The 18,437-nt window shown below is 44.4% G+C and overlaps 1 protein-coding gene across 1 annotated transcript in view; it reads left to right on the top strand.

Annotated features, from left to right (window-relative positions):
- Nucleotides 1–18,092, top strand: part of radil (Ras association and DIL domains) — a 28,346-nt gene extending 10,254 nt beyond the window's left edge. The window contains exons 11-19 of the mRNA XM_056280931.1: nt 6,874–6,990; nt 7,204–7,327; nt 11,093–11,265; nt 11,400–11,550; nt 14,034–14,260; nt 14,907–15,231; nt 16,959–17,098; nt 17,504–17,643; nt 17,993–18,092. Of these exons, the coding sequence (XP_056136906.1) occupies nt 6,874–6,990; nt 7,204–7,327; nt 11,093–11,265; nt 11,400–11,550; nt 14,034–14,260; nt 14,907–15,231; nt 16,959–17,098; nt 17,504–17,643; nt 17,993–18,092 (1,497 nt within the window). The remainder of the gene's footprint in view (nt 1–6,873; nt 6,991–7,203; nt 7,328–11,092; nt 11,266–11,399; nt 11,551–14,033; nt 14,261–14,906; nt 15,232–16,958; nt 17,099–17,503; nt 17,644–17,992) is intronic.
- The last annotated feature ends 345 nt before the right edge of the window (nt 18,093–18,437 follow it).

Raw genomic sequence — 18,437 nt, forward strand, 5'->3', positions numbered from 1 at the left:
GATGCAAGGAGTAGAGGTGACGAAGGCGTATGAGTTTAAATACTTTGGGTCAACTGTCCAAAGTAACGGGGAGTGCAGAAGAGAGGTGAAGAAGAGAGTGCAGGCAGGGTGGAGTGGGTGGAGAAGAGTGTCATGAGTGATTTGCAACAGAAGGGTACCAGCAAGAGTTAAAGGGAAGGTTTACAAGATGGTTGTGAGACCAGCTATGTTATATGGTTTGGAGACAGTGGCACTGCTGAAAAGACAGGAGGTGGAGCTGGAGGTGGCAGAGTTGAAGATGCTAAGATTTTCATTGGGAGTGACGAGGAAGGACAGGATTAGGAACGGTTATATTAGAGGGACAGCTCAGTTTGGACGGTTTGGAGACAAAGCAAGAGAGGCAAGATTGAGATGGCTTGGACATGTGTGGAGGAGAGATGCTGGGTATATTGGGAGAAGGATGCTGAATATGTAGCTGCCAGGGAAGAAGAAAAGAGAAAGACCAAAGAGGAGGTTTATGGATGTGGCGAGCATGCAGGTGGCTGGTGTGACAGAGGAAGATGCAGAGGACAGGAAGAAATGGAAACGGATGATCCGCTGTGCCCCCCCCCTCCCCCCCTAGCGGGAGCAGCCAAAAATAGTAGTAGTAGTAGTAGCATTAGTAGTAGTAGTAGTAGTTAATAACTTATCTTGTCTCCGTTCAAAATATCACTTTCAATTTGTTCTATTGATGTGAGGGGTACACGAGGTCTGTTAAAAAGGAAAGCTGTTTTTTTGTTTTGCAAGAAATTCAAGTCAGATTTTTTTCTTTATGCAAGAAACTCATGCATCAGCATCCAATTTTAGTTTTTAGAAGAACCAATGGGGGAATGATATCTGGATGTCTTATGGAAGCAATAATTCTGCTGGAGTAGTTATTCTAAAAGGAACATTTAAAGGGCAAATATTGAAATGTGTCACTCATAAATTTGGGAGATGGTTAATTTTAATTGTAGAAATATTGGACCATACTTTCATTTTGGGCAATATATGTGGTACCAATAACAGCCAAAGAAATATAATTCTTTTTCAAGTTTTTAAAGAGGAAATATTCACCTGCATGACAACCTTTATTAATGCTAAACTGGTTTTAGGATATTTGCTTTGAAGGATGAGGCACAAGATTTTATGGAAATAAATGGCATTCCAGTTAAAGATATTATATGTTACTTAGGTATTAAAATTTGCAGAGCTCAGAAAGAAAGGGTGGCTCTGAATTTTAATCCGTTATTGGATAATGTTAAAAAAATTAATATATGGCTGTCAAGGGATTTATCAATCAAGGATCGAGTCTTATTATCGAAGAGTGAAGGTTTGTCATGATTGATTTATGCAGCAATGGTGTTGGATGTCCCAAAAGCGATAATTAAGGGTACTGATAAGGAACTTTTCAATTTTGTTTGGAGAAACAAGCACCATTATTTGAAAGAAAGAAGTATAATGCAACTCAGTTATAAAAGAAGGTTTGGATATGATTGATTTTGGGACCTCCAACACTATTCTGAAAACAAAGTGGATAAAAAACTATGTCCAAAACAAAAACAAATTGTGGTTTTATATCCCAAATCTTATATTTGACAAAATGGGTAGAATTGAGTTTCTTCTCAGTTATAATTGTGATGTAGCAACAATTCCAGCTAAGTTTTCTAATTTCCACAAACAAGTGTTATTATCCTGGTTGATCATCATAAACATAATTTTCCCCCACACAGGTGTTTGATTTGGAACAACAAAGACATTAGACATAATAATAAAAGCTTATATTTTGATAATTGGGTTAAAAAACTATCTTGTTGGTGCCAAGTTACTCAATCAAAATGGGAATCTGTACACTTATACTGAGTTCATAAGGAAGTATGGAATTCCAGTAACCAAGAAAGAAATGTCAATTGTTATTAAAGCTATACCATCAGGTCTTTTGAAATTGATGCAAGGATCTGATTCTCTCGATACAGATGATGGCCATAACTTAAATCTTATGATAAATGGGATAGATATTAAAGATTAAAAGATGTTCTACTAAACTGTTTAGGAAGATGTGTCAAGTATACACAACACCTCAAGCGAAAAATAGATGATATATTGAATTTGGAAGAGTCAATTGGGAACTTATTTGGAATAATAATAATAATTTTATTTATATAGCACCTTTCAAAACAATGTTACAAAGTGCTTCACAAAAAAAACCCCCAGATAAAACCAGACAAGGCAGGAATAAGAGTAAGATCAAATAAGAGTAAAATTAAAAACAGTAAAAATAAAAACAAAATATCAAACATTTGTAAAAGCTTTCATAAAAACAAAAGTTTTAAGACGAGATTTAAAAGAAGCTCAAGACTTAGTTTGTCTTAGCTCAGCAGGAAGAGAGGTCCATAGTGTGGGGGCTCTAACAGCAAAAGCCCGATCACCCTTTGTAACCAACCGAGACCTGGGAATAACTAGCAGGGCTCCATCTGCAGACCTTAATGGTCGAGGGCGGACATACCAAGTCAATAAATCACAAATGTATAAAGGAGCAATACCATTTAAAGCCTTAAAAGTGAGCAGTAAAATTTTAAAATTGATTCGAAATATAACAGGGAGCCAGTGTAGGGAGGCAAGTAAAGGAGTGATATGGTCATGCCTCCTTGTTCTTGTAATGAGCTGAGCAGTGACATTTTGTACCAACTGCAGATGGTGGAGTGAGCCCTTGCTGATACCAGAATAAAGTGCATTACAGTAGTCAAGTCAAGAAAAGATAAAAGCGTGTACAACTTTTTGCAAATCGACAATTTATAAAAATGACCTAATTTTGGAGATTAGCTTGAGTTGGAAAAAGCATGACTGAACAACATGTTTAATTTGATTGTCAAAACTGAGGTTAGCATCAAATATTACCCCAAGATTCCTAGCAGCCTGTTTAAGATTACTTGACAGACCACCAAAATTAGTAGCAAACGGACTGATGGAATTTTTGGGACCGAACAGAATGACCTCAGACTTATCATCATTAAATTTAAAAGATTTTTTGGACATCCAGGATTTGATGTCGGTGAGGCAAGCTATGAGATTTAATAGGGCGCTAGGATCAGTGGGTTTCAGTGGCATGTATAACTGAGTGTCGTCAGCATAGAAATTGTAGAGCACATGGTGATTTTGAATGACCTGGCCAAGGGGCAGCATGTATATGGAGAAGGGAAGGGGGCCAAGAACTGAGCCTTGAGGGACACCACAACTCAACTGAGCCACTGAGGAGGTGGAGTTACCCAGAACAACAGAAAAAGTTTTGTTGCTGAGGTAAGAGTGTAATAAGTTAAGAGCCGAGCCCTTGATCCCAACCCAAGTCTCTAAGCGATGTAGGGGGGATGTTGTGATCAACCGTGTCAAAGGCAGCACTTAAGTCCAAAAGAGCTAAAATTGAGCAGCCACTTCTGTCTGCATTCAGCAGTAGATCATTAGTGACCTTAACTAGAGCTGTCTTAGTACTATGAAGTGCTCTAAAACCAGACTGGAAACTATTAAAAACAGTATTTGTGTTCATAAAAGAAATCAACTGAGAAGAAATTACTCTCTCCAGAACCTTAGATAAAAAAGACAATTTGGAGATTGGCCTGTAGTTACTTAGGGACAGGGGGTCTAAATTAGGTTTCTTCAGCAATGGGTGAATGATGGCATGCTTAAAACTGTTCGGAAAAGAACCGGAGGCCAGAGAATTATTAAGAATTTGAAGAATAACGGGGCTGACACTCGAATATACCTCCTTGAGTATCTTAGTGGGAATGATGTCTAGGATGCAGGAGGAGGAGCTCATATTGGAGATTGTAGTCTCCAACACTGAAATTGTAATTGGTTGAAATTGGGTGAAAGAGGCAGAATTAACATGGGGAATGGAACGAAAAGAGCCTGGCTAAATTTGGGACCTTGTAATGGCTTGAATTACTTGGGACAATAAACCTACAAGCCATGAGGAGGCTGAAACCAGCTAGAACTTACTAATTGACGCGTCTGTGTTGAAGTAGGCTACTTGTCAGATCAATGATTGAATTTCCACAAGGTCCGTTGCAATAATACTCCACAAGTTTATTTATTTACACCACAAAAATATCCGATGCACAATTGCATGAAAGATCTAAAGCAAACGGTACTACCTTGACAAGTGCACAACAAACGACATGACTTGACGGTCAAAAACTTGACACACCTGTATGTCATCAGGACCATACACATTATATAGACAGGTAATGCATTTCCGCTCTGACAGGTAGAGCCACCTACTGGGCAATAAAGGGAACTGCCATCAAGAACCCAGTTTCATACAGAGGCATAATGCATAGAATGATACATATTGCATAACAGTAGAGAAATGCAAGCAAAATAAATGAAATATGAAATATGGTACTAAACCAACAAATTGGCTCTAACAGAACTAATATTCTCCACCTTGTTTACAAAATGAGTGAGAAATTTTTCGCCGAACCTCAGAAAACACCAGTACCCCTGCCAGATGCAAGAAGCCTGGGCAGGATCCACTAGGGCTGCCTACTCATACCATTAGGGGATATTTACCACTTGGTGTCGGGCTCACCAGGCGGATCTCTACTCAGCCACAGCCCAGGACCTTCTGCTGTTCTTGCAGTCGCAGCTGGAGACAGTGAAGTCTGCTGTCAAAACAGTTTGTGTCAGTGATGACGCACTGAATGCAGATCAATCAATCAATCAGTCAAGTTGCATTTTATATAACGCTTTTCTAGCTGCAATAGCCACTCAAAGCGCTTTACATTTCTGGTCAAATCTGAATTTCAGACACCTGTTACAAGCCATTTTCTCTACAATTGCTACCTATTTCGTATGTGTAAGACCACCGAAATGTGATTTACAACGATTAACTTATCCACACATGTATTACAAAAGAAATTGACATGGGCTGTTTGAGACTATTGACATTAAGCAGACCAATGACAGACCTTAGTCGGTATGCAGATAATGGATTGTCGACAGCAGTGGCAGATGGCTTCTCCTTAATTTTTTTGGTTCGTTAGAGGTGCCAGATGCTTGCACTGTGCAGGACCAAACCTTCAGTCCCTCCATGGGACTTGGCTATAGTCCTTGGTGCACTTCAGCATCCCCCCTTTGAGACCCTCGGGGTTGCTAATTTGAAGTGGTTTTCTCTTAAAACTGTGTTTCTTTTAGCCATAACCTCTGAGCACTGTTGGTTCACAGTGACTGCTGCAGGTTCTTGCCACATGGGTCGAAGGTAGTCCTCCTTCCCAACCTGGCATTCCTGCCTAAGGTTCTATCTGAGTTCCAACTCTCCCAGTCAGTCGAGGAGACGCGATCACTCTCCTCTTCTAGAGGAGACCAGGAGGTCGAACAGATCCAGTCCATGCTGTGCTCTATCAGGGCCTTGGCAGAGTACATCCGGCGCACACAAGCCATCAGGAAGACTGATCAGCTCTTCATCTGCTTCGACTCTAGTCATTTGGGCAGACCCTTGTCAAAGCCTAGGCTGCCCCACTGGGTTTTGACACAATTCAGCAGGTGTATGTGTTCTCAGGTGTGCCTGCCCTGTCCGGGGTGTGGGCACACTCAACTCATGGTGTGGCTACCTCATGGGCCTTGTGGCGGGGAGCCTGTCTCGTTACATATGTGCAGCAGGAGCCACATGGTCATCTCAGTCTATATTTTCAAGATTCTACCATCCTAATGTAGCAGCTAGTCCCTCCTTCAGAGAGCAGATGCTGGGTGTGACTCACCAGTAGATGAGTAGGCCATACTTTCCACCATTATTTATCTCCCTTTGTCAGGTTAGCGACTTATGGGCTTATCTGAGTGGCCACTCTGTTCAAAGGTTTGGCTTTTGCATCTTACAGGGCCTTTCTCTTTGTTCCTTGGGTCAGTCTTGCATCTTGCAGACTACCTAAGCAGCCCTTCTGCCTCTCGGGCTTGGCTTTTTCATCTTGCAGGGCCTTGACCTGGTTGGTATTTAAATAGTGTACATTTTTTAAATAGTTCGTTTGTTACATATTTGTGGATTGGGCTTTTGGGCTGCACCGTCTCCTCACATGGTGACTTAACAAGTTAACCCGTACATATGGAATATGTAACAGAGTGGAGAGATAGTCTCGATACGATAGTGAATTTATGGTTACTGGGTAACCGTGGTTCTATGAGTGAAGAGACGATCTCTCCAGCTTTAGGGTGCTAGGAGACATGTTTCGATCAAACTATCATTGATTCGACGCCAGCACAGGTGCTTTATATTTAAACTGTAGAGCATATTCAGGCAAGCTAGTGTGTCTTAAAGAAATATCCATGTACCCTGACAGCAGGGGGATCATTCCCTGTACATATGGAATATGTAACATTGTGGAGAGATAGTCTCATCACTCAGAGAACCAAGGTTACAAAGTGACCATACGATCTTTGCAAAATTGAAGCCATTCTTCCATGAAACACTACTGTCCACACAGTTTTGTGCAAAGTCACCAAAAATTTGAAGTTCCTTGTTGCAGCTTTAAAGAACAAGACTGAAAATATGATTGCATTTTCAGAAATGACCAAGAAAGGCAAATACTTAGGTTTCTGTACACACAAACACATCCAAGCATATACAAAGATACCTGCACATCTATAGTTTTGTTATGCTGGCCACTGAATGGCTTTCCTAGAGCATTTTGTTTGAGTATTTTGTAGAGTTTGTTCAGACTCAGAGAGAAGCTAGAGAGAAAATAAACGAGTACATTTTTTAGAAAATTGAGCTCATTGATTTTATCACCATTTCTTTGTGTGTGTGTGTGTGTGTGTGTGTGTGTGTGTGCGTGCGTGCGTGCGTGCGTGCGTGCGTGTGTGTGTGCACACGTGTGCACGCATATGAAGTCTCTGTATGTAGTGCTACCAGGTTTGTTAGACTGCAATCCATTCCCAGTGGAAAACTCCGAGCCTTGCTGGAAAGGAGGCATAGGGTTTCCTGAACCTGTACGCAGGGTCTTGCAGGTACACTTAATCTCATAGGTTTACACATTCACACAAACACAAAGGCACGCACACACACACACACACACACACACACACACACACACACACACACACACACAAACTCAAATTAACACACACTATAAAACAAATGGAGACCAATATTGCTTTTGTCTTTCCTGTACTTATGTATGTGTGTATATCTGTATGTGTGTATTGTGTGTGTGTGTCCAGGTGTTTCAGATTGCTCAGGAGCTGTTACAGGGCTATCAGGTTCACCCGGAGATTCAGGCTCAGATGTTTGCCTATCTCTTCTTCTTCTGCAATGTCTCACTGTTTAACCAGCTAATGGATAAAGGTAGGACAACACAGACACACTCTTGACTTGCAGAGACAGAGAGCGCAAAAGAGAGAGAGAGAGCGCATGTTCTTTTGTCCTTGTCAGCATTTTGACGGCGAGTAACCCAGATATGTCCTTGTCGCCTTAACATCCCTTCCTCATCTGCACCCCGCCCCAATCCCACATATACCCACCCTTCTCAACTTCCCTTCCATCTGGTCATCTGGGAGTGGGGGCTTGAAGCAGTGGGGAAAACAGAGAGAGAAGACAGAGAGGCAAAGGGGACAGAGAAGGAAAAGGGCAAAAGGATGAGGGGTTTATGGGTAGTAGACTGAGGCTGGGCAGGTTGGAGGATGACCCTGCTCCTCGCTCATTATCTAGTCTAAATACAGAATATAGCCAATCTTCCCCGCCAGCTACATCTCTGTATTTTCTCTACTACCCTCTCCTTGCTGTTCAGCCATATCTAACTCTGTCTTTCTCTCTCTCTTTCTCTCACGCTCTCTCTCATACCACCACACACACACACACACACACACACACACACACACACACACACACACACACACACACACACACACACACACACTCAAACTAACCCATGTCCCCGCCATATGTCTTCATTAGCTGTAGAGGCAGGAGAGAGCAAGTATATGACAAAAAGGGGAATGAAAAATACCTTTTATATTCATGTGGAGGTTATCCCTTTATCCGCCCCCATCCGCCCCACCTCCATTTAGCTCTGTCCCTCGTTCCACTTTGTTGCTCATTGATATTTCTTCACCGATGGTGTCCATGGTAACAGGGAGTATGTAGCAGGTATCGCTGACGTTTGCATTGGCTTCTCTGCCACACACTCACAGATGCACACACGTGCAAGTGTGGTTGCGCGCACAGACACACCTAAATTTTCTTAAAACACCGCACTGGCTCGGGTACTATCAACCTGACGCCATGGCAACTAGGGCAGAAAGAGACTGGATGAGAGTGCGTTGAAGTACAGCAGATCTGATATGGTGCAGCTACGGTACCTTGTCTATGTGTTTGGTGTGCACGTAATCCTAACTACGGGTTGTGATGTGATCTGCAAAAATATTATGAAATATGACACTTGTTTGGGCTGATGATTAAGTTTGTTGTGATGTCAGCGAATGTGTGTGTGTGTGTGTGTGTGTGTGTGTGTGTGTGTGTGTGTGTGTGTGTGTGTGTGTGTGTGTGTGTGTGTGTGTGTGTGTGTGTTCATGTCATTCTGTGTGTGTGTGTAAACCAGCCTCAATGAAGCATTATGACACCTTTTTTTTGGGGTTAAGAGATGTCTCGTCTGTTTGTCTATGCCCCACACATAGATTACTGTATGCCTAGACATAAGCCTATTACATAGGGGAGGGAGTGTGTGTGTGTGTGCGTGTGCTTATGTGTTCTCATCCAAACCATATGGTTGAATATCTACAGTGTTCACGTAAGAGTCTCACTGTTCCTCTAATCTCAGCACATTTGTTTCACAATAGAGTAAAAAAAACTGTTCACAGTGTCTGTCTGATACGCCAGGTCCAATGTGATGTGAAAGAACTCTTACAAGGAGGCTTTCCATCTTTTGTTTTTGTGTTGACCAAGACCAACCGTGCAGAAGTCTTAATTTAGGCTGTTTGACAAAATGAAAGGAGGACTTATGGGCACAATGGGCACAATGCTGTGGTGGAAAAACCAATGGATGGATAATATTTGGACTACAACATTTATGCACACCACCCACTTTGCTCATCGCAAAGATTCTCTCTTGTGTTTTAGGTTTAACGGTAAGAGAGAAATGGATAAAGAGAGCGAGAGGATGCGTTTTGTATGCTTGTGTGTATTGCAGTGAAACAAACTCATTCGGCTGTATGTCTCTGCAGTAGTCTATTTGTATTCTGGAAGGAGCAGCCGACTGGTGGGAGTTGCCATTGTTTCATTGACTTCAATAGCAACTTAATTAAAAATGAATGTCCTTGTTGCTGTACACAGGCAAACACACATAACCTCACTTCCAGAAACTGTGTTTTCCTCTTCCTCTCTCTTTCACACACACGCACACACACACACACACACACACACACACGCCCGCACACGTAACGTACCCTAAGAGAGGCTATTATAGCCAGACAACACCACCAAGAGTCTGTCGGACCAAATAGATTTATGCCAGGTTCAGACTTTGATGAACAGAATAATTTGCAAGAGAAACCACAACACTGCTGCTTATATGTAAAATCTATACTTTATTTCTGCAAGGGATAAGTGGACATGTCACGGTGGTGCAGTGGTTATCGCGGTTGCCTCACAGTAAGAAGGTCCTGGGTTCAAGCCCCGGGTCTTCCTGTGTAGAGTTTGCATGTTCTCCCCGTGTCTGCGTGGGTTTCCTCCTGGGGCTCCGGTTTCCTCCCACAGTCCAAAGACATGTAGGTCAGGTGAATCGTCCATACTAAACTTTCCCTAGGTATGAATGTGTGTGTGTGTGTGTGTGTGTGTGTGTGTGTGTGTGTGTGTGTGTGTGTGTGTGTGTGTGTGTGTGTGTGTGTGTGTGTGTGTGTGTGTGTGTGTGTGTGTGTGTGCATGTTGGCCCTGTGTGACAGTCTGGCGGCCTGTCCAGGATGTCTCCCCGCCTGCCACCCAATGACTGCTGGGATAGGCTGCAGCATCCCTGAGAGCAGGAGAAGCGGTTTGGAAAATGGATAAGTGGACATGTATATTAAAAATGGGCCCGCCAGGTGTCCGGGTGGTGTGGCGGTCTATTCCTTGCCTACCAACATGGGGATCGCCGATTCGAATCCCCAGCTTGGTCGGGCGTCCCTACAGACATAATTGGCCGTGTCTGCATTTGGGAAGCCAGATGTGGGTATCTGTCCTGGTCGCTGCACTAGCGCCTCCTCTGGTCGGTCGGGGCGCCTGTTCAGGGGGGATGGGGAACTGTGGGGAATAGCGTGATCCTCCCACACGCTACATCCCCCTGCTGAAACTCCTCACTGTCGGGTGAAAAGAAGCTGCTGGCAACTCCACATGTATCGGAGGAGGCATGTGGTAGTCTGCAGCCCTCCCCGGATCAGCAGAGGGGGTGGAGCGGTGACTGGGATGGCTCAGAGGAGCAGGCTAATTGGCCGGATACAGTTGGGGAGAAAAAATGGGCCCGCTACTAAGAGGCTTGCCAGCAATCAAAAGTTCACAAAAAAATTCTGTCAGTTGTGTCTTGGTTGGCCCGTATTGTGATGACGCCGTTTGTGTTGGTCCCGTCCAGTCCAGGCATGGTCAGGCCCACGGCAAGCCGCTCATCAAGCCTCTCATGGACCAGCCTTCACAGAGGGACACCCAGCGTTAGACAGCGATACTGTCCTCTTGTGAGCGCAGCTATAAATAGGGTCAGTGAGGAAAAGACAACCCAAGAGAGAGGAGGGGCACTGTATTACGCACCTGAGATTAATTGTGATTACACTACACATGTACAGCGAGAGCGTTTGTATTTCAGTGACTCATCAGGGATTTGCATTCTTCCTGTGTGCCAATTAACACTACAAACAGAATGTGAAACACTTCGAAAGCTCAGTCCTCGGCCCAAAATACCATGTTACACACACACACACACACACAGACCACAATTCTACTGCAGTGTCTCTGATTAAATATTTAAATCTGCAGTAAGACTTCAAGTTCACCCTAATGAATTGCTCACACCGCCATCCCATATATCATTTCTGGTTTTGTGTGTGTGTGTGTGTGTGTGTGTGTGTGTGTATGTGTGTGTGGGTGGGGTAGGTCCATCACGGGGTTGGTTTCAGCGCTCCAAGGTGGTCCAGATCCAAGCATGTGTAAGGATGGTGATGGAGTGGGCCAATAGATCAGGCCTGGGACACCTAGCCGACAAGTTCTTCATCAAATTTAACAGTGCAGTGTCCATACTGGCTACACCCCCACAACAACTCATCCAGGTATCAAACATACATGCATGGACGCAAGCACACACACTTACTCAAGCTTACGTGAGACTTACAAAACACTTCAATTCAAGGAGTTAACAAAAATTACGCTTTTTTCTCTCACCGCTGTTCCCTGGGTCCCATAGTTGAGTTGGAGGGTGTTGTCTAGTGAGCACTCCAGTTTGAAGCCAGTCCAGCTTCACAGACTTCTAACTCAGTACCAGCTCACAGCAGAGTTAGGACCGGTCCCGACTTGGCAACCCAGCAGTGAGGACGAGGCCTATATATACAGGACAGGTAAGTGTCTCCACATGTGTGTATATACGTGCGTCAGTGTTTGCATAGGGGTGTCAATGTATTTGTGCTTGTTTCTCTATAGCCAGTGAAATTAACACAGGAATTTTAATTCTTGCAGATACATCTATGACTTTTTTTTAGTAGCTATTTTTTAAGACTGAGTGTAGCCCATCTTTGGATGATTCTGTAATGCGTTCATTCTCTGGTAAGCTAAGATTGAAATCAATTGAAATATTGAATTTTAACTTACAAAGATCCAAACAATGGACATTCACTTTAATTTTCTCTATCGGGTGTCCGGATAGCATAGCGGTCTATTCTGTTGCCTACCGACATGGTGATCGCCGGTTCGAATCCCTGTGTTACCTCCGGCTTGGTCGCGCGTCCCTACAGACACAATTGGCCGTTTCTGTGGGTGGGAAGCCAGATGTGGGTATGTGTCCTGGTCACTGCACTAGCACCTCCTGTGGTTGGTCGGGGCGCCTGTTCAGGGGGGAGGGGGAACTGGGGGGAATAGCGTGATCCTCCCACGCGCTACGTCCCCCTGGTGAAACTCCTCACTGTCAGGTGAAAAGAAGCGGCTGGCGACTCCACATGTATTGGAGGAGGCATGCGGAGGGGGTGGAGCAGCGACTAGGACGGCTCAGAAGAGTGGGGTAATTGGCCAAGTACAACTGGGGAGAAAAAGGAGGAAAAATCATCTTTAAGAAAAAATTTCTATATGAAACTACTTTTTCTGTTTGGGAGAATGAAACAATGTTGTTTTCAAATCTGGACGGAAAACTGTTAGACAGTTGCTGATCATTAATAACAATCAAAATGGACCAAAACGAGCTAAATGATAGAGGATGAGGTTAGGCTGCATGCTGATGTGGATATATTTGTATATGTGTCTGTGTGGGTGCTTGCTTGTCCTTGTGTTAATAATCTGAGTACAGTGTATAATGACAAGAATCAGTGTCACTCTTTAGAATATCTCTACTTTTAACTTCAAATAGTTTTAAATGGTACACAACACTAAAGCCTAGTGTTAACTACAGGTGCTCAGAATTCAAAAGCAATTGCCCGTCCATACCCAAATTATATACCCATCAGCCCAAACATTAAAACCACTGACAGGTAAGTGTATAACATCGATTATCTGGTTACAATGGCACCTGTCAAGGGGTGGGATATATTAGGCAGCATGTGAACAGTCAGTTCTTGACGTTGATGTGTTGGAAGCAGGAAAAATGGGCAAGCATAAGGACCTGAGCGACTTTGACAAGGACCAAATTGTGATGGCTTAGATGACTGGATCAGAGCATCTCCAAAATTGCAGGTCTTGTGGGGTGTTCCTGCTTTGCGGTGGTCAGTACCTACCAAAAGTGGTCCAAGGAATGACAACCGGTGAACTGGCGACAGCATCATGGGCGCCCAAGGCTCATTGATGTGCATGGGGAGCAAAGGCTAGCCTGTCTGGTCTGAGCCCACAGAAGAGCTACTGTAGTTCAAATGCTGAAAAGGTTAATGCTGGCTATGATAGGCAGGTGTCAGGACACACAGTGCATCACAGCTTGCTGCATATGGGGCTGCATAGCCACAGACCAGTCAGAGTGCCCACGATGACCCCTGCCCACCGCTGAAAGCGCCTACAATGGGCATGTGAAAGTCGGAACTGGACCATGGAGCAGTGGAAGAAGGTGGCCTGGTCTGATGAGTCATGTTTTCTTTTACATCTTGTGGCCGGCCAGGGGTGTGTGCATCATTTACCTGGGGAAGAGATGGCACCAGGATGCCCTATGGGAAGAAGACAAGCCGGTGGAGGCAGTGTGATGCTCTGGGCAATGTTCTGCTGGGAAACCCTGGGTCCTGGCTTTCATGTGGATGTTACTTTGACACGTACCACCTACCTAAACATTGCTGCAGACCAAGTACAGCCCTTCATGGCAATGGTATTCCCTGATGGCAGTGGCCTCTTTCAGCAGAATAATGTACACTGCAAAAATTGTTTAGGAGTAGTTTGAGGAACATGACAAAGAGTACAAGGTGTTGCCCTAGCCTCCAAATTCCCCAGATCTCAGTCCGATCAAGCATCTGTGAGATGTGCTGGAAAAAGAAGTCCAATCCATGGAGGCCCAACCTTGCAATTTACAGGACTTAAAGGATCTGCTGCTAACGTTTTGGTGCCAGATACCAGAGGACAACCTCACAGGTCTTGTGGAGTCCATGCCTCGATGGGTCACAGCGGCATGAAGGGGACCTACACAATATTAGGCAGATGGTTTTAATGTTTTGGCTAATCAGTGTCGTATACTAGAGAAGATAAAATCCTTGTGCATAATCTGTTGTTTCTGTATGTAATTGTATATATGTATGTGTGTTTACACATGCCCATGCTTTAAACTCCATTTGTGTATGTGTGTGTGTGTGTGTGTGTGTGTGTGTGTGTGTGTGTGTGTGTGTGTGTGTGTGTGTGTGTGTGTGTGTGTGTGTGTGTGAAGTGGACCTCCTAGAGAGCTTTGAGAACCATCCTCCCATTGTGCTGCCCAGTGCTGGCTTCAAAGTGGACCTGGACAGCACCTGTGTGGAGGATAGCATCTACCGACAGCTGCTCTACATACGCCACTACCTGTGGGGGCTACGCACAAAGACACAAACACACATCACTGCCCCCAGCGTGCACACGCACTCGAATGGAACCAACACGGCTGACTGGCAGGACAATCAGGTCAGCCACGTAGAGAGAAGAGGAAAGAGATGTGCAGGCACACATAAAGACACGTAAACACATGGACATGTATACACATACCTAGCCCATAATCCAGGCCATGTGCCTCAGCAGCTGTGGTTCTTGAGCAGTTCTTCATAATCCTGCAGATGAAGCACACACACACATACAAAACACACTACTCTAGTCAGCACGCGCGCACACACACAACACACACACACACAAACCTAGACATGGTTAAATCACGGTTAATCTGATTAGTCTTTAGGCTGTCTAATTACTAGGAACGGCTGAGTAGATCATAATCCCTAGTGTTACTGCACCCTCACACACACACACACACACGCACGCACATGCACATGCACCATGTACATCCATACAAACACAAATATTCCAGTGTTGTACTGTACGATCTATGCATACTAAGTCCAAGTCCGATGGTATATTGAGTGAAACTGCTTTGAACCTAGGCACAAGGCCCTTTTTTACAACTGTGCACAATAAAAAAAATAATACTCTAGCAGACACAAAAAAATCATAAGGATATATTTCATTTTTTTTCTATCCATTGTGCTATCAGTTGTTGTTTGAATAACACTGGATTGACAAGTGATGTTGGATGTTACGCTGTCCCATCCCACCACAGAGAGAGTTGTTGCCTCCAAACAACAGCAGTTCCCGTTCCGGAGCGCCTGGAGACGATGTGGGGCTGGAGATGGGGGAGGAAAGAGTGAGGGACAGGCCTTCTGGCCAATCACACAGCAGTCTCAAACGGAACGGAACCTCCCACCATCCTCGACCAGCAAACGCCGATCCTTCCTGCCTTCTGACTCCTCCCACTACTCCTCTGTATCCTGAAGGAGGGGGGGCAGCGTCAATTAAAGGTTACAATGGCCATGCCAATGGCTGCAGTAGCAGGACTGTACCAGAATGCAAAAAGACCAATGGACTCATCACCAATGGACTGGAGGGTAAGTGTAATTGTCATAAATTATAATGTAAATTAGTACTACAGACATATAAGGAAACATACACATTTATGTAGTTACAGCTTAATTGACATGTAAAATGGATATTGCAAGTGAACAACATCATATGATGAAGGAACTTATTGTTCAACACATTAAACATGACGAAACATAGCAATGCATAGCCAAACTTCTGTGTATTGCTCAGTCTGCTAATATCCATACTGTAAATGTGGTATTGAATAGAGCTGCTGCTGTTGCATCTTGCTCCATTTACAGAATGGCCCGTTTGTCAATTAATCATGTACAGCAGAACATCCATCCATCCATCACTAATCAAAACCTCAAAGGACTGGAATTTATTTGAAGGAGTAAAGGTTTAAGACGGCTGGACATTGTTGAAAAGCTTATTCTCAGCTTGGCAATTTTAACAATCGTGAAAAAGTAAGAGATTGCTTAATTTTGCATTGCCATATTTGTTTCACCGCACCTCTTTGAATCACAAAATCTATTCTGCAGCTTTAGCTCCAGTTAATTTACAGCTGTCCTGTAGTTGAAATTCTGGTGCAAGATTGAGCCTTAAAGGTGCTACATGCACGGGGATTGCCAGTTTGAATCCTCGTGTTGCCTCCAGCTTAGTCGGGCGTCCCTACAGATACAATTGACCGTGTCTGCAGGTGGGAAGCCGGATGTGGGTATGTGTCCTGGTCGCTGCACTAGTGCCTCCTCTGGTTGGTCGGGGCGCCTGTTCGGGGGGAGGGGGAACTGGGGGGAATAGCCTGATCCTCCCACATGCTATGTCCCCCTGGTGAAACTCCTCACTGTCAGGTGAAAAGAAGCAGGTGGTGACTCCACATGTATTGGAGGAGGCATGTGACTGGGACGGCTTGGAAGAGTGGGGTAATTGACACGGGTACAACTGAGGAGAAAAGGGGGGGGGGGATCCAAAACAAACAAAAAAAGGTGGTACATGTAATATTTGTTGTCTTCCTGAAGTATCATACAACAAGGAAATATCAGCGAGGGGTTACTGAATTGGAATTGGACTGATTGAGACGGGATTATTAAACAAATAAAATAAACAACTTGCAGCCCCCTGCGCTCAAACAGATTTTTGCATTCAAACACACAGGAGTCAGGCAGGCTGAGTTGGTTTTGTTGTCATTTGATGCCCCCACACCACCAAAAGACTTGCAGTCGCAGTTGTCACCCAACTAGTGTTCGCAATGAAACATGTCTTCTGAGGTTATTAAAAAATGGCTGATGTTGGCTGACTCGGTGTGTATCCATTGCCTCTTGTTTGTCTTTTCTTGCTTTGATTTGTTGTTATTCATTTCACCCAACGATAGAGGTCATGGTTCAGGTAGAATAGCCATGCAGGAATTAATAGAGAATTACCCATAGAACCTTAAAAAAAGGGTCTTTGTGTCATCGATACATAGTGAGTGTGACATCTGCAGGCTTTCATGTGGAGTGCATGCCGCCTTTCTGTTTGTCTTTGGTTCTGTGTGTGAAATAGTGGGTTGTGTACAATGTAGTGTCTGAGTGGGATTTCCACCCGAAAGATACTGTATCACCTGGGTGTTCATACGACCCTTTAGCCAGACCCTGTGTGTGTGTGTGTGTGTGTGTGTGTGTGTGTGTGCGTGCGTGCGTGCGTGCGTGCGTGCATGTGTGTGTGTGTGTTTACGCGTGGGTGGGTGGGTGGGTGGGTGTCTGTTTCCCTGCAGGGTGTGTTAGTGGGTGTGACTTTCCTTTCCCTGTATCCTCCCCTGGCGCCCCTCCCCTACCTGATGACTTATGTATGGTGTTTGTAGTGGAACTGGACAAGGGACCGTATGGACTGGGAATGGGACTCATTGATGGTCTGGTAAGTACACACACACACACACACACACACACACACACACACACACACACACACACACACACACACACACACCTATCAGAGTTTCTTGGGCACCAGCTCTGCCTTCCTCAGGTGCTACAGAAGAAAAAAAAACAGCCAATCACCATGGCATATTATTATTCACTTTTAAATGAACAAACATCTATTGCAGTCTCCTTGGCAACTATTTTGAAAAATATAGAATTAGTTTGGCTAAACACCATCTCTAATGTCTATCCAAACAGTCTCATTTGGTGTTGCTTTCATGAAGCGGATAGTTTTGTCAGTTTAGATGCAACAAAATGTAATCATGAAAAATGTTCAGACATGTTTGAAAAAGGAAATGGATTGGACTTAACACCCACTTACCCTTTCTCCCTGCTGCAGCACACTCCTTTGAATGCCCCGGGGATCTACATCCGGACTCTTATCCCTGACGGCCCAGCTGCATCCAACGGCAGACTCAGGATAGGTGACCGCATACTGGCTGTCAATGGCACCAGTCTGATAGGAGCAGACTACCAGAGGTAAGGAAAGAGGAAGTTGTATTTGGCAAAGTGTTGGCAATGGCTGTGACTATGACGATGATGATGACAATGAAGGGGGGGGGGGGGCATGTGGCATTGCTTGGTGTTAATGATATTGATGTTGGTGTCAGCGATCTGTCCACAGTGTTAACCTCATTTATGGCTCTCAACCTCTTAAGACAATCAATCAGCTTAATTGATCGGTCCCAGCCCAGACAGTGACACTCCTCCATCCATACTCTGTCTCTGCTGAGCTTCATGTAACTGGACTCTTTTTCTCACCATCTCTGGCCTCCCCCTTCACCCTCTGTCCTCTCTCCCGCCCTCCGAAATCCATCGCTCTGTGCAGTGCAGTGGACCTGATCCGGCTAGGAGGAGGTCGGCTTCGTTTCCTGGTAGCCAAGTCTGACCTGGAGGTCTCCGAAAAAATCAGTGCCTCCTCCTGCTAACTACATAACAATCCTGCTGCCCTCCGAAAGAATGTGTACACGCACACGTGCACGCACACACACACACACACACGCGCGCGCGCGCACACACACTCTCTACACGGGACAAGTAAGAAAGGAGCAGAGACTGAGCTAATGAGAGATTTAGGAATATCAGAACAAAGTTAAAATAAACACAAAATCATACAAATGTTCACTTTTGTGAAAATGCGCACACACACACACACACATAATGAAATAATGAATGTGATCTCTAGTATCAGCACAATTGAACCAATGAAATCGGAAATATATTCCATTCAGAACCTGCCTTCCTGACTCCTACTCCTATTGGATTGGACTATG

The sequence above is a fragment of the Lampris incognitus genome, chromosome 5, assembly GCF_029633865.1.
Source record: "Lampris incognitus isolate fLamInc1 chromosome 5, fLamInc1.hap2, whole genome shotgun sequence".
Taxonomy (NCBI): Eukaryota; Metazoa; Chordata; class Actinopteri; order Lampriformes; family Lampridae; genus Lampris; species Lampris incognitus.